Here is a 16,034-nt window from a genome sequence, read left to right on the forward strand (position 1 = left end):
CAGAATTTGAAATGACCACGGTAATGTTGTCCCTCTGGTCAGTGTCTGTTTAAAGTAGTCTTGCTGTTGTTTTTTTTAAACCGTTTTTTAAGCTAGCTCGGCAGGATATCAAAGGTACTTCCAGTGTTTTACTTGTGTTGAAGGGACTTCTTTAAAATGGGAGTACTTTGAAACTTCTTTTCGAAAGCAGAGAAGTGTAAGTGAAGGCTTTGAGATGTACCAACAAAATAAAGTAGATAGTAAGTATCAGAAGGACATTTCCTCTGGGTGTTTCTGTGAAAAGCTAACTGAACCTTGTGACACATTTGGGACTAAACGCCTGCAAAAAAATGAAGGACTTGAAAGTACAGATATTTTGTCTGAAAATTTAGGGGAGTGAGCAAATGGAACGTACCATAATTAAACACCATTAGACGCAAGCAATGGAAAAAAATGGTCCTTGGCTCGAATTGCAGTTGCCTGTGGCCTGAATTTTTTGTGTGAGCAGGCTAATGTATGCACACTTTATTTAGCTCGTAGCTTCACATTGCATGTAAATTGACGCAGACGAATTGTGATCAGAAAAACGCTCAATGTGAAAGTCAAATAAGCAGCGAGTGAGTAGGCTGTGTTATTCTTCTTCTCTCTAGTCCTGTTAGCACGCTGTTAACACGGGTCTCGTTCTTCTCCGTCCTTGTCGAGAGTTATGACTCAGAGATCCATTTAGGATTTGATTTCTGCGACACTTATGTGTAAAAAGGTTGCACAATTCTTCCTTTAATTAAAGCACAGATACCTAAAAACTCCACATTAGAACTTATATTAAGGTATCGGTAGTTGGTAGGTTTCCACATCTGCAGCCAGATGTAGGTATGTGATTGATACATGGACACGCAGCATGTGCACAGAGCTGCCTGTCTGTGAAAGAAGTCACGGCAAACTGTCTACAAGAAGTCTTTCCCATCTGTTAGAGGAACTTAATGTGTGTGTGTCTTGGAGTTATAAAGTAGTCAGGCTGTGTTTTTCTTGATAGCTTAAAAACTTTGGACTGAATCTTTTTATTCAAATACATGGCAAATAAGGCCGACGTTAATGAGATGGTGATTTCAATGCCAACTAGTTAAGGAGGATGAGCCAAACAAGTAATTATCCTGTCCCTCTTACTGCAGGAGGCTGGAAGACTGCCATACTAATTCTGTTCTTGCCACAGCCCTTTGTTTTTCTTAATGGTGGCATTGTTTAATGAATTGCTGCACAAGAGCTTAAGTTGTTTTGTTTTTTTGTTGTTTTTTTTAAATAATGGCCACTTCGTAATGCAACAAATGTGCAAATTAAAACATGCAACAGGAAAATTGAACGACATCCATTCTCCTACTCACTCCTCGTCACTGCGCTCCATCAGGTACTCTGACTGGTCGGTTATTATCTGCAGCCTTCTCATTTGCGAATCACCATTCATTAGTGTCAGGTGAGATCTTTCAGTGAACGGATGGACTTTAAAGACTTTGGATTTCAGTCTCATGTGGAGAGAAATGAAGTCAAAGTCGATAAGTCTTCCCACTCTCTTCCACAGGGACGTACGTGACGCAAGTAACAGCCACAGATGCAGACGACCCCACCTACGGAAACAGTGCGAGAGTGGTGTACAGCATCCTCCATGGCCAGCCGTACTTCTCTGTTGACCCCAAAACAGGTATAGTACTTTGTCTTACTGAATGGTGTTGCATATGACTGAATTTAAAGTTCATGAGCATCTTTACAAAATGTCCAAAACTCTCTCTCTGTCTTTGATTTACAGAGAAGCAATCAAAAAAGTTATCTCATTGTTTAGTCTTACAGACAAGCTCAGCTATTTCCATCCTCTAGTCCTATTTATCTGTCTGTTGCATTATGTTCTGTCTCTGGTGGGTGGTAAAATAAATGCCTGCTCTCTCAGTGATCATCGCCAAAGTCACCAGCAGATGCATGAAACACATGAAAACTGAAAACTTCAATTGGGAAAGCACCACGAAGTCAGAATAGTCCGAAGTCCGCACAATGACGCTGTGATCGGGTGTCCTCTAGAGTTCAGAGACACTCCATCATATATTTCATGCACTATTAAGCTTAACAGTGTGTGCAACGAGTACAGTCAATCATGAGGATGAAACTTGCTTCAGGATTGAGCCACGGTTCACTTCACAAATTGTTGGCCCACAAAAAAGAAACATGCTGTCCCAAGAAATGATTCATTTGACAGATTTATTATATCCGTTTATATATCCTTGGCACTGTACTTATAACAAGCAGCACTGATATTCAGCATGTCAAACAAAAAAAACAAAAAAAGATTGGTTGATTGACTGATTGATTTATTCACCTTTGAAGGGAAATCACAATCAGCTCTATTGGCCATGTATGCTCTCACACACACAAAGAATTTGACTTTGGTGTACTGGGATCTCTTTGAACAAAAAGTGTAACGTTAAATATCAACAATACATTTACAATTTAAGGAAATACAAATATGTACCAGATTAAAAATGTTTGTTTGAGCACCAGCCACATCAAAAGTAAAAACACTAGACACAGATCACGGCAGGAGGAAGAGGAGACAGAATTATTCATACAAAAACAAAACTAATACAGGAGAATTTATGTTTTTCCATTTTAACTACTACAACACTAACAGCTCATAGGTACTATATCCAATGATAAATATAGATGGAGATATATCGAAATACTTAACACGTTTATGTGAAGGAAACATAAAGGGGATTTTCTTCAGATAAAAACATTCAACATACATTTGTTAAGTATAGTGAGTTAAATATGGAAGCTGCTGAGTGACTGGGGCGAAGGAATGACTTCACTGTTTGCAACACATCACAATGACAGGTGAAGTGACGAACTGACAGCCTCACAATTATTAAACAAACCGTGTTCCTTAATGGTTGGTGCACTGACACTATGCAGTCTGTGTGGGGCTAGACAGCAAGCCAGGGTAGTGCACAGCTTAAACTGAAACCACAAAAAAAGACAAACAGCACATTAACATTTGATGTTTACAATTCTTATTTGATTTTTGTCAGTATTGTTTGCTCTTCCACTGGTGGAGTAGGCGGTAGATGTCTGAGGAGGAAAATGGCAGTAAAAAGGTTGCGGATTGTCAGCAAGGCAGAGCCAGGCAGACTGTTGCTCTAAATCTGAAACACCTTCATACCAGCGGCGCTTGGCGATAGTGGGCTGCTATTGGCTCACCATCTGGGACAGTTCAAAGCGTATGAAAATAGGTTCATGCATATCACACAGACAGACACGGCAGAATATGTTGCTGATTATTCCGCTCAACCCAGAGCTTTACAGAGCACATACTGTGAGTTTATTTCCAACTGCTGCTGGGGAGGGAGTCCAACTGTTGAAGTAAATGTTTGCCCTGCTGGGTGCTGCGCCTATCTCTAAACGCACATCAACGAGGGGGACAAACACTGGGAGGAAAAATGTGAGAAAGGGGGGAGGGCGGATGACATCAACAGTAGGTATGCATGTCGCAAAATGATCGCTCTCAAAGATGGACGTTCCCCCCCCCCCCCCCCCCCCCCCGCCTCGCTGCGAGTTGAGAGGACTTTCAAAAGAAACAGACCCATGGCGTGTGAATCGGGAATCAAAGAGGATGTTTGTGGATCAATCCTCACATGGTGGACGTGAAAAAATTGGAATAAGGAGTGAGAAAGTGAAGACCCACCTATGTGCTTCCTGCATCCTTTTTAGCCTGCCAACCTCGCTCTGACCCAGCCATTAATCTGCAGTACAAACGCTCTCTGATCTCAGGGCCTCTGATCCTCAAGTGAATCATTATATGGCTTCACCAGAGTTCCCTATTGAATGTCAAGTGTCTCCAGTTTGTAAAATGACCTCTATTTTAGCCTCGGTCGGAGCAACACGAGCAGCATCTTGCTTGGGCGGGAGCTCCTTTAGGTGGGAATAAATTGTGCATTTTGGAGCAAATTGTGTATTTGACATGAAAGATATTTCAAGGGATTTGATGTTTACCACTTCTCTAACCCCCCCCCCCCGCCGCCTTCTTTTATATCTCACAGTCTTTTTCTCCTTCCCCTCTTCCTCACTCTCTTTATCGTCTGTATTTCTCATCAATCTTTCTTGCACGCCAGGTGTTATAAAGACAGCCTTGCCCAATATGGACAGAGAGGTGAAGGAACAGTACCAGGTTCTAATCCAGGCCAAGGACATGGGGGGCCAGCTGGGGGGCCTTGCAGGAACCACCACCATCAACATCACCCTCAGCGACGTCAACGATAACCCACCCAGGTTCTCCAAAAGTAAGGGCACTTTATGGATACTTAATGTCTCATTAAGATTCACTGTAATGCCTGTAAAACAATATTAATGCAGGTGAACATACACAGGTTACAAATGTGATAATAACAAATCAATCCTGTGGAAATTACCAGAGGGCAGAGGTTATTTATCATGCCTCGCTCTTTGTAATTGCTTTCCCTTATTTTTCATTATGTGCAGTCGTAAGCAAAGGCCAGTTTATTTAGCATGATTGCATCTCCAGCTTCGACTCCCTGCAAATAAACCAGGATTGCTGTTATTTCGCTCGTGGGAAGTCCGTCTATATTTAGATCCTGGTTGAGCATCATTGTGCTGCACGGGTGGGGGATTGAGTCAGTGTATTTAACCCGCTGCATTTTATCTGGTATTTCCTATAAACTGCTAAACCAGATTAATTTGATTGTGGCGTTCAGCAGGTCACGTAAAAAAGGCCAAGTTGGAAAAAAAAAAAACGAAACCCGCATTGATCTGGAAAGCTTCTTTACACATGATTATTAAACTGAGTGCAGATTCTATACTGTTCCAAAAACAGCCAGTGTATGACAGGAAAGCTAAAGATGATGTCCTGCCCTGCTGCAGCCTCTTCAGGTATTTTCGCAGCGACACTGAGAGCTCTGCTCTGAATGTAAATACGGGCAGTCATCCGGTCAAGCTCCTTTGGCTGCGAGGAAAAGATGATATTTCCATAATGCTGTCACAGCACACAGGTTTAGACCTAGCATGGGTGCTTCTATGTCCCATCCCCAAATCCTCTCTGTGCCTTCCTCTCCTTCTCATGTGTAAAGGGGTCACAGGTAAAATGGAATGGATGATTCAGTTATTACATTGCTGCATGGATCAATCACGCATCTGTCTCTTCCAGAAATCCCCCTACATCCTTCAGTTATAATGGATTAACTATTAGTAAACCATAAATCCCTCGAATGAGCCTCTGTGATGGGACCAGATTGGGTGGATGCAACATTCATCACTAATAGCAGTTCCGATACCTGCACATGGCTTTGTGGGATAATCCTCCAAGCTTGTTAACGGTGCAATATAACAAGCGTTAGTTAACATCTCTTGACCTGCAACTCAGGCAACATCCACTCTTCTACAAGGCCTGTAAATGCTTATAATACCCTGTGCTTGTGCATTCCGATATACAGTTGCACTTTATACAGTTGCACTTTATTTTCTGTAAGATTAGGGCCTTTCACTTTAATGGAAATAGCTTCAACTATAGCTTTCCAATTGCTGATGTAGGAAGTAATGGCATTATAAAATGCATAGATGAACTGCACAGCAGCATCAAGCACAGGCAAAACGTTAGCAGTGCTTCTTATTACTTGTTTATTTTAAGTTAACGGTTACACGCACTGGCTGGTACAGTTTGTATTGTCGTCTGCAGGATGAAGGTTGTATATTAGGGACGAAAGAAATCATTGAAGTGCACATTCTGACCGATAAAACCCAATCAGTGTGTGAACCAGGCGAGCCAGGCGGTTACCTCTAGCTGTCAAAATACCTCTTACTGAACAAAAACAGCATCAGAAGTGTTTCCAATGGACTTCTTGCTGTTGGTTGTAAAACGCTGGTGTACTCTGGACAATAGTCATAGAAACAGCTGAGGGAGGTTGTTTTTTTTCTTTTTCACAAAAAGTGTTTATATGGATTTATCTTCCCTCAGTTTCGTTGCTTGAACCAGTGAGACAAGTTCTCGTTCTGTCCTTGAAAGGACACAATCAACAAAAAGCCTTCAGAAATGAATCGATGCCCTTGGAAGTATTTGATTATTTATTACCGTCCCCAAATTTATCCATATCCGTTTGTCTCACTCAATCCTCGGATCAACACTGAGGGAAAATGCTTAGATCTACAATCGAAATTGGGGAATAACAAATGAGATGGGGTGCAATGATGTATCCGTCACAGCAGTCGCAGTTTCTCCAGGGTGTAGCATGGTGCAAAGTCAAGTTTTGATTAAAAAACAACATTCAATGCAACATATTCCAATAAGATACATTCTGTTTCACTTTGTCCATTGATGTCCTCCAACAAGGAACGAAAGAAATGTACTTCCTTGCCAAGAAGCATCATCTGCACCCTTATACTCCCAAGAGTCTCGAGTTTATTTTTCTTTTCAAGTGACTCTGTCCTCTGAAAAACCATTAAACACACTCGTACATCCCTTCCTCTCTGGCACATCTTCTCTCTGATGTTTCCTTACTGAAGATTGAGTTCAAAGACTTTGACTTGTGAGGGTCAACTAGATCACAGCGATCAAAAGAAAACGCGTAGAACTATGTAAAGTAAGTATTCAATCAAATACAGGAATTTCATTGGAAGCTGGTTGAATGAACAAACGTAACGATGTACAGCACTTACCTTTGATTCTCAAATGTTTGTGGAATTTACTCATTAGTCAGTGAATGGACAGATATAAAAGATGTGTAACCATGGATAAAAGCAATAAAATGTTCATATCAAAATAATAATAAATGATATTACTATCATGTTCATATTCTGACATTTATGTGAGTATAGATTGTATGGATGGCCATATAGTAGAGAATGAGATGCTGGTTTCAGCTTTAAATGATAATCATTCTATCCCCTGTTTATTTGTAGATTTCTTTCAAAGCTCTCAACAGGGATTCCTGCCTTTTTGAGCGTTATCAAAGCCCCTGAGTTTTTTTGTTTTGTTTGTTGATGTGACGGCTTGAGCCAGCCAATTACAAGGTGCTGAGCGGCCTTGATGTCCAAACACGTCAAAATTGAATAATGTCATGCCTCTAGCTACAGGGCTTACTTCAGAAAGAGCAGCCGCTTGCCTGTGGGTGGATAGGACAGCCCCGGGTGAGGAGAGAGACTGCGTATGAAAGACAGAAGATTTTAAGAGGTCTTTTTTCCTTCCCATGTCAGGTGGAAACAATAAAATAATCTAAGTCCAGTTTTGATTTGTGTTTGTCAACAGGTTTCTTTCATCTAAGAGTCCCCGAGTCTTCTTCAGTGGGGTCTGCTGTTGGTAGAATCAAAGCCCATGACTTGGACATCGGAAAAAATGCAGAAGTAGAGTATACCATTGTGCCGGGCGATGGAGGCGCCATGTTTGACATCACCACCAATGAACACAACCAGGAGGGGATCATCATTCTGAAAAGGGTATGCAATCTCTGATATTTATACACGTTCTTTGAATCGAGACATGGAGAACAGAATTCACCTTTTTCTCTCAGCGGCCATTTTCCTCTGACATCATGCTCAGGGTTGAAGACTCAGGTGGTTTTTGGACACCACGTGTACTGTATGTTTTGGCCTGGAATATTCCCCTCCCCTGTCTTCAAAATCAATTGAGCATCAATTCAAGTCAACATTTCTAGGAGAACCTCATATCTCCCCAATATCTGCAAGGTGTGCCGGCCATTCATTGAAAAAAAGTGTAAATAGTTTCACATAAATCAACTAGAATCCATTTTGAATGAAAGCAGAACTATCGTCAGAGAAGATGTACTGAGAGCGGCAGAGGGGAGAGCATCCTGATTATATATATGTATATAAATAGCCTACCTCAGACACCTGCAGGTGTTGGAGCTGCACCTGGTAGCGGTGATGGTGCAGCACCCTCAGCACCTCTTCTCCCCTCAGGTATGCATCTCTGGATGGTATATTTCCACCTCCCAATGCTGCTTTTCCACTTGTATAACTGCTTGTTATTTAGAGCTTTACCCTTGCAGCATGTTTCACATTGAAGTTACAAAATCAGCATTAATATTAAAGGATAAAAAAAAAAGATGTAGAAAGAAATAGATTATAGGTGTAAAATAAATGATCAGAATGCAAGTTGTACCTCATTTTGAGGCAGTTAGCTTTTCCAGCATGACGCTTTTTAGGTTCTGAACCTGCGATGTGTCAGTTGTGTGATGATGTGCTCCCTTACTGTTTGTCTCCTTGCTTTCTGTCCATGCCTTAAAGCACAGCTCAGAGCAAAATCAGAGCTCTCCCATAGCGCCTATGCTATATAAAGAATTCACTCAGCATGTCAGGGCTCATTTAATATGCCATATGTTCTTTTTTTTTTTTTTTTCGCATAATCCATTAACACAGCTAGCGTATAGTGAACCATAGCAAAAGGTTGTGATCTCCGCTTGGACCACATGGCCAAAGCATCTCAATTTAATACCAACTTTCACCATATATAGCCTTTGTGGAGCCGTGATATCGCTCCTCCAAATGGCGAGTGGCCACAAAAGCTGGAGTGATATTAAAGAAATGTATTACTCGGAGGATAAACCCCTTTCAGATCTATCATCTCATTTTCAAGGGAGACCCATGATGGCCAGAGGTGAAAGAAAAAAGGACATTAGAGCCACAGACTAAAATTAGAGAGAGAAATAGACTGATCCAGCCAGTGCAATGAGGGCTAATCCGCAGAAAAAAAAGGAGAGGCTATTATGGGAAACATTATGCAATCAATTATTAACTTTAGCCTATATAAAAAGACATTTAAAAGATTCCTTTCCAAGATTTAGTTCATACATATTTAAAGCAAGATCATGACCTTGTGTCCTTTGGACCCTGGGAGAGGATTAATAAATGATAGGAGTTTTATTTCTAATAAACCACAATGTAGTTTTCTCAACATATAGTTCCATTAATATCACTGCCAAGAGCTTCACAATAGCTTCAAACAAAAGACAGTGAAGCCTTAGCATGAATCTTAATGTCAGCATTGACGTTGGTTTGTTTTATAAACTAAAAAGTATCCCCATTAAAAGTCCTCCCTCCATTCTCGGCTCTGTTGTGACGCCCTCCTAAGGGTATGCCTGGTTAAAGACTTGGAGATCCATCATGTCAGAAGACGCTAAATAGAAATAATCTTTATACCCACAGGCTTGACTGTAGAGAGCGAGAGCATGATTTCTCTTTGGACATGAAAAGCATTCTGCTCAGTGACAGTGGGTGGGTAATATGGTATTATGGGTGTATCCAAAGTAGAGACTTAAAGAGGATCAGTTAGGTTCATTAAGTTTTTCTGAAACAAACGCATGCTTTTACTATCTTTGACCCTGTTTTTCTAACTGCTCATTTACATGTTGTTACCATTATGTAATACTTCACGATACTGTTTGGGAAAAGGTTGACAACGATTTGATTGACGTTGCCCAGATCTAGATGGCATATGTGACCAACAGTGTAGCAGTATGTTGTGGAATGTAATAGTTTGTCCTGAATCGGTATTTCCTGATTCGGGAAATTCATTTGAGTGAAGAATGTGCTACTCGAGGTCGCCCTCGAGCACCAGCATTAAAACCAAAACAAACGGCTGTTTGGCGGCACCTCCGCTATTCTGACTCATGCTTCTTACTCATTGTTGACAGTATTGACTCAGAGGATATACTTGATTTATGCTCTATTTATATGTACAGTGTTGCATATTCTTCCTTTAATGAAGTGGGAAAAAAAAAGAAAATCGGAATCAGGGCCTTCTCCATATGCTGTGATGCTATCCTTGTTAGCAGTTAGCATTGTCATGCAATGTTAAACAGAAGGTCCCAACATTTTGTATAGCTTTAAATGCATTGCTAAATGATAGCTCTGCTGCATTAGCCTCTTTTTTTTATTCGGCTTGAACTATACCCCAGCCAAATGCCAAACACCTTATGATGAAAAATAACATCAGGGACTCCTACTGAACTTCAGCAGCTGTAGGAAAACAACAACAGTCGAAGCACACCCACTGCATTTTATGATCTGGCCCTGGACGACACTTGGTGTGGGTGTTAACAGCCTGAATGCTGCAGTGTGACTTTTTTTTATGATACAGTCATAGAATTAATGATATTATAAATATCCACTCTCAATTCAAAACTAATGTGATGAAAGTTCACATAAACTTCAATGACAACAATTTGATTTTGATTGAAACTAATTGACACTTACTGTCATGCTTACAAGACCGTTAATAATACCGTTTGAAGGCTGTGGTAGTTTTCAGTTTTTAGAGGCTGTAATAAAATCATCATTAGACTGAATCATTGCCAACATTTAGGCATATCAATCAGAATGTAACAGCTCTGTTGGAGGAATCCGGGCTCACAGATGTTGGTTTGTTTGCTTCTCTAATCTGGCTGCTATGCTGCAGCATCAAGCGTTGCAAACCGGCCAGGTTAGCAAACAGGACTGTGCAATGTGCAGATTGTAACAGTTTACAAACTGTTACTTCTGGCTGCCATTTAGAGGCAACACTGTATCACACAACTGCTCACGATTCAACACTTCTGCCAGCATGCTATTAAAATACATAATGTCAGTTACACTTGAACAGCTGGCAAATGTTTGGCTCAGAGTCTCTGAATATAGCAGTTAAGAAGCGTATTATGGGAACCTGTTAAAGTTAGTAAGTCTCATCCACACACACACTGAACTACACAGGTACATGCAATTTACTGTTTACTCTCACACACCCATGGGTGAACACGCACGCACGCACACACACACACACACACACACACACACACACACACACGTCGTCAAACTGCTATTTTGTGACACTTGCTCACACAAGCCCTCGCACACTTATTCCTTCATACTCTCTGCTGCAATTCCCTTTGGCAGGATGCACTCAATCCCTGTGGTGAGTTTAAATGCCATGTGTTGTCAGTGCTGTCGGTGCTACTGGTGGGTGGAAAAAGTAATGCAGAGCAATGCTTACTTTGCATTACGTCTCAGAAAAAGAAAATTGTGTAAAGTTTTTTGCAGGGACGAAACACTTTCCTTTTCCTGAACGAGTTCTCGTCTCATTTTATTCGAGTAAGTCCCTGTTGTTTTGGTTTTTTAAGGTAAATATTGGCACCTGCAATGTGAGTCATCCTTTTGACTAGCAAAAAAGTAAGTACAATTATTTTTAAAGACAGTGAAACTACAGCTACAACTTCAAAAACATTACATTTACCAAAAACAGATAACTTTCTGTTTTAAGTACCGGGTGCTTTTCATGCTCATTGCTGCTATCACACAGCATCCCCAACTATTTTTATTCAAATGTTTCAATACAGTGACAAACAATTGTGAATGACGCTGACAAATAAGGCATAATTATGTAGCAGTGTGTCAGTAAAGCCGTTCCCCTCCCTCCTCCCACACACCCACCCAGCGACGCGTGACACACGCTCACTCCGTCATTACATTCAACGAAATAACAGTCAGAAAATAAAAGTGAACAAAGACTGATATTTCATACAAAAGATGTCATGTTCAGTGTTAGACACAAACACAATCAATTTCTCTTTAAGATAAATCTCAAACTTTCTTAAAGTTGTAAAAAAAAAAAAAAGAAGACTTTCTTTGAAGCTTTAAACAAAGATTCAGCCAGATGATTAAAAACAGGGATTATAATTAGATCTGGTCTTTTCCATGCAAATTCACCTCACTGAAAATATCTGCAAGGAGCAGTAAAACATCTCATTTTTCCACCTATTGTTTCATTTCAGGGATCCATCACACATTTCATCTTATTGCAGAAGTAATGTGCAGCCCCTTTTCACTCTGTTCTCTTTCTTTCGGGGCATTTCTGATGTAAGTGTCTAAAATTGTTCTTTGGGGGGTTGGGGGGGGGGAATGCAAATCCAGCATTTGTTGTTTTTTTTTGGTTTCTGCTGCATCAGACTGAGGTAGTCTTCAGCTGGTACATTTTTAGTACATGCCCCGGCGAACAATCTGCACAAAGGTGTACGATCCTTTGATCCCCCCCCACAATATGCAGCTGAGTGAGTAATTGATTCTGTGCTCAGTCTAAGAGCTCCCTCAGTTTGCTCTGTACTTTCTGTGTGAACGTCTATACCCGCAGTCATCGCTGCTATAGATCATTGTATAGCGACCTTCTCATCGACAGTAATGGAAAAACAGAACGAGACAGGAGGCAATTATGATGTAAATGAAGATGCTTGTTTGTTTACATCGTGTATACCCTCGATGGATGGTGAGGATGCTTCTTGCCTGCCATTGTTTTACTTGCAGTGTTTGATTTGCTGCCATACCACAGTGAAGCAGTGTGATGAATTCCCTATAGTGGTCGACTACCACACAATGGCCGTGTTGATGAGGGACACCCTGAGCGCCTTTAACTGGTCAAGCCCTCCCCATAGGATAATTCACGAAACAGCATGTGCTTCTACCCGTGTGGCGTTGTGATATTAGAAGGACAGCGACGGAGCCAGAGAGCGAAAGAGGAGGGAAAGACAGTGCTTTGGAAAGGTGTAGGGAGTAGGTAGCTGGAGATGAAGGCTTTATGAGTTGTTCACTGTGTTCCCAGAATACTGACCCGCCCACAGACTCGTCTTATTTCCGATTGGTGGTATATCCCCAGAGACAGGTGTGCAAATGTGTGCAGACAATCCTCCTCTCTCCCCCTCTTCCTCGATCCCTTCCTTTCTCCTTCTCCTTTGACTTCCCTCCCTCGCACCGACGCTGAAAAAACCCACAGCAGGACAGAAACGAAAGCCACATTGTGCACAGAGCAGAGTTTGGCAGACCCCAAATTAGAGACTCGGGGAAGGTTGGTTATGATAAGAGGATCAGGCTGAGTAATGGGTTCAAAGGATGATCATCTGTTTCCCAGACTGCCGATACAGGGGGAGAGGAAAAACGAGGCGCAGAGGCACCAAGGGGGTTTGCACATCCCATCTGCAAAACATAGGATTATGGGAGACAATAGATAAATCCACCACTGAATTCCTAGGGAATTGTGCAGACAAATGTGTGCACGCAGAGCGACATACTGTACATGAAAAAGCATGTGGAAGGACACATCTGCATTCAAACACTGCCTTACCTGACAGTACCCAGAGAGCAGTTGAACTCCCACACACGGAGAACTGGCACTATAACCGAGGTTTGTCTAAGTAAAATCACGTATTTTTAGACAGATTAAATGTCGTTTGTCCATTTGCATGTTTTATTTACCTCCTCCTGGGAGACGAAGAGATGGGAGATATGCGTAATTGAAATCTGCTGTTCTGAGCCTCGAGGAGCAGTATTGTTTAATGACAGCATGTGTGGCATAATATTTGCTGGCACACATTCAGCGAATCCTTTTTTTAATACGGGACTATCTACTCACAGTACAAGCTGAACGCCTCCTGCGGCCACAGTGCATTGAATAAAGAGCTCCCTCCTGGAGACTTCTGGCTCTGACTCTAAATCCTCTGCCCCTGAGTGTCAGAGGTTGTCAAGTAAGTAACAGTGTAGGAGAGAGCAGGTGACTTGTTTACCGCAAAGTGCTGCCTATACACCTCAACCACTGTTTTTTAGATATACTTATATCGATTCAAATCTGTCTCCATGTCTGAGAAGTAATGCATTAAAAATACATGTAAGATTATAAAATGTGTTATGGTCTAAATACCATACGATAGTTGAATTGAGTTAGATTTGACTCAAATAAAGTATGTTATCTTATTTTATTTTATTTTTTTGTGAAGAATAACTGCAAATTGAAAACACAACCCTATTCCAAAAAAGGTTAGGGCATTTTGTGAAAATGAAAATAGAAACAAATGATGAAAACTGTTCGCCCAACAATCAATCTTTATTTTTTGGTGCCAATTCATAACGAATGTTATCTCAAGACACTTTTAAGAAAAACTGGTGAAAGCTTTTACTTATTGTTGTATTATCTACAAAGATCCAATATAAATCCATCTTGAGCACTAAGCAACATTTAGCAAAGTTACAGTGGAAAAAAGCAAAACAAACAAACAAAAAAAACCTTTCAGAGGCTGAAATCTTGAGCAGAACCATAATGAACAGTCATCTGCTGAAACGGTGCTGGGCTTGAACAAGTAAAATAGAAGAACATGCATGAAGAAAGATTTGGGACAAACAGATGCCAGATTTCGATGAAAATATTCAAACAACTGAGCTAATGGTGAAATTTAGAAATTGATTTTGATAAAACCGCAAGAACTTTAAATTTGATAGAAGAAAAACAAGCAGTGGGTGGAGAATTAAGGGGTTAAACTTTTTTTTTTATTCTTTGGTAAATATATAAGTTGACAATATACAACCCCAAAATAGAGAAAAAAAATGAAAGTGCTAAGCGAACTCGGTGAGAGCCACACAGTTGTTTCCATGTTCTATGTGAATTCTGGGTGATTTTTCATGTGATGTTAACGCTCTAAAGGTAATCCACTTGGGTGATCTGTATGGGTTTTAAATAGTTGCTTTGCTCATGTTGGCGGGCAAGCCTTTGATCTGGAAGAAGAAAATTATTCGCATGGGCGGTGGTTAGGTCCTGGCTATCCTTTTTGTCCTCGTCCTTGAGCAAAAAACGCTGAACCCAGATTGCTCCGAATGGCCCGCCCTGAGGAATTGGGAGGCATGTTGTACCGCTCTTTGTCCAACTGAGGATGAAAAATGCCCTAAATGCAGCCCATTTACCAGATTATGTGGTGCTACAGTGTTAGAAGTCATCATTTGCAAGGTGATAGCCAGTTTTTGAGTCGTAATGGTTTTGGCAGGTACCTGTTCTTCTAAATCTTTCACCCTTTGCATAAGGTACATCCCAATAATGTCATCCCTTTTCTGCCTACATTTAGAGAGTGGATTTTTATGCTCCACATATTTCCCTCTAAATGAAAAAATAAGGTGTCCTACTTTTCCATCTACTTGCAGTGCAAATATTGGCCCTAGAATGCAAAACTAACACTAGTTCAACACGATGCCTGCCCGTGATTACTAAAAACCCTTTTCAGAATCTCTTTTTCTTTCTCACCATGAAGTAAATTATTGACTGTCCTTTACTTTTATTCTATTCTCGAAAGGACATTGAGGTTTCCCTCATTTTGAAATTCAGGGAGATGGAAACGAAAGAACAAGAAATTGGTTACTAACAGCAAAGACACTGAGATGTTTCAGCACCATGGACAGAGACAGAAAGAAACCATCTTCAAAGATCTTAGCAATAAGCAGAGACAGATGAAAGCACATTTATTAAATCTGTTATTGATTTCGAGGCAGCTGGATGTTTTGAGGTAAATTGCAAGTTTGAAATTGATTCACCACTACAAACCAATTTGTTTCTAATCAGGTAACACTCTAAGAAAAAGGTTTGATGATTCATCCAGCTTGCATTACAGTAGGTGACGTCTTTCCCTTTTCCATAGAACAGCGCACTTAAGTAATGAATGTTGTGTTCCATGACATTTAGGAAAAATATCTTGTCACCTATAGAGTGCCAAAACGGATAATCATATGGATACACAGCAAACACCAATAATTGCCTAGATTGCCTTGCCGCAGATGCAGCCTTTTTTAGACTGAAGTCAGAGCTATTGGCGGTATTGAGGCAAGAAGCCTTTTTCATCCTTCCTGCCATCAATTTAGGACTTAATTTGACTAAAGCCAGACACTGACTGCAGTCTAATTTCTCTATCACAAATGTCATTACTGGCCTGTTTGAACAGTAAATCATTTCACAGAATTGAAGCTGTTACTGCCTTTCAGTCCTAATGAGATACTACCAGGCAGTAGAAAGAAACACAATGGTCAGATGACAAAAAGTAATGAACAAACTGCTAACTGGACTGAGGGCCAGAAAGCGATGAAGAATGTTTGGTTGAATATTAGAGAGCACAATGAGCTACAGCTGATACACAGGATAAAGAAAACCCAAGGTCATGCTGATTTTTACACAATATTCTCCTACAGAAATCAATAAGTATATACATTTAGATTAA

General features: G+C 40.7%; 2 protein-coding genes across 4 annotated transcripts in view; one reads left to right on the forward strand and one right to left on the reverse strand.

The window, feature by feature from the left end:
- The window catches only part of LOC306835356 (SUN domain-containing protein 2-like), a 355,711-nt gene that overhangs the window by 138,644 nt on the left and 201,033 nt on the right, over positions 1 to 16,034 (reverse strand). The gene's annotated exons all lie outside the window — the stretch shown is intronic.
- The window catches only part of LOC306835353 (cadherin-12-like), a 118,153-nt gene that overhangs the window by 70,638 nt on the left and 31,481 nt on the right, over positions 1 to 16,034 (forward strand). For 2 of the 3 annotated variants that reach the window (XM_079361831.1, XM_079361832.1), the window contains 3 exons: positions 1,553 to 1,672; positions 4,131 to 4,298; positions 7,274 to 7,461. In XM_079361831.1, coding sequence (XP_079217957.1) covers positions 1,553 to 1,672; positions 4,131 to 4,298; positions 7,274 to 7,461 — 476 coding nt within the window. Of the gene's footprint in view, positions 1 to 1,352; positions 1,448 to 1,552; positions 1,673 to 4,130; positions 4,299 to 7,273; positions 7,462 to 16,034 lie in introns of those variants that run through there. The other variant, XM_079361833.1, reaches the window with a different exon arrangement.

This window comes from Symphodus melops, assembly GCF_947650265.1.
Source record: "Symphodus melops genome assembly, chromosome: 14".
NCBI classification, from domain to species: Eukaryota; Metazoa; Chordata; class Actinopteri; order Labriformes; family Labridae; genus Symphodus; species Symphodus melops.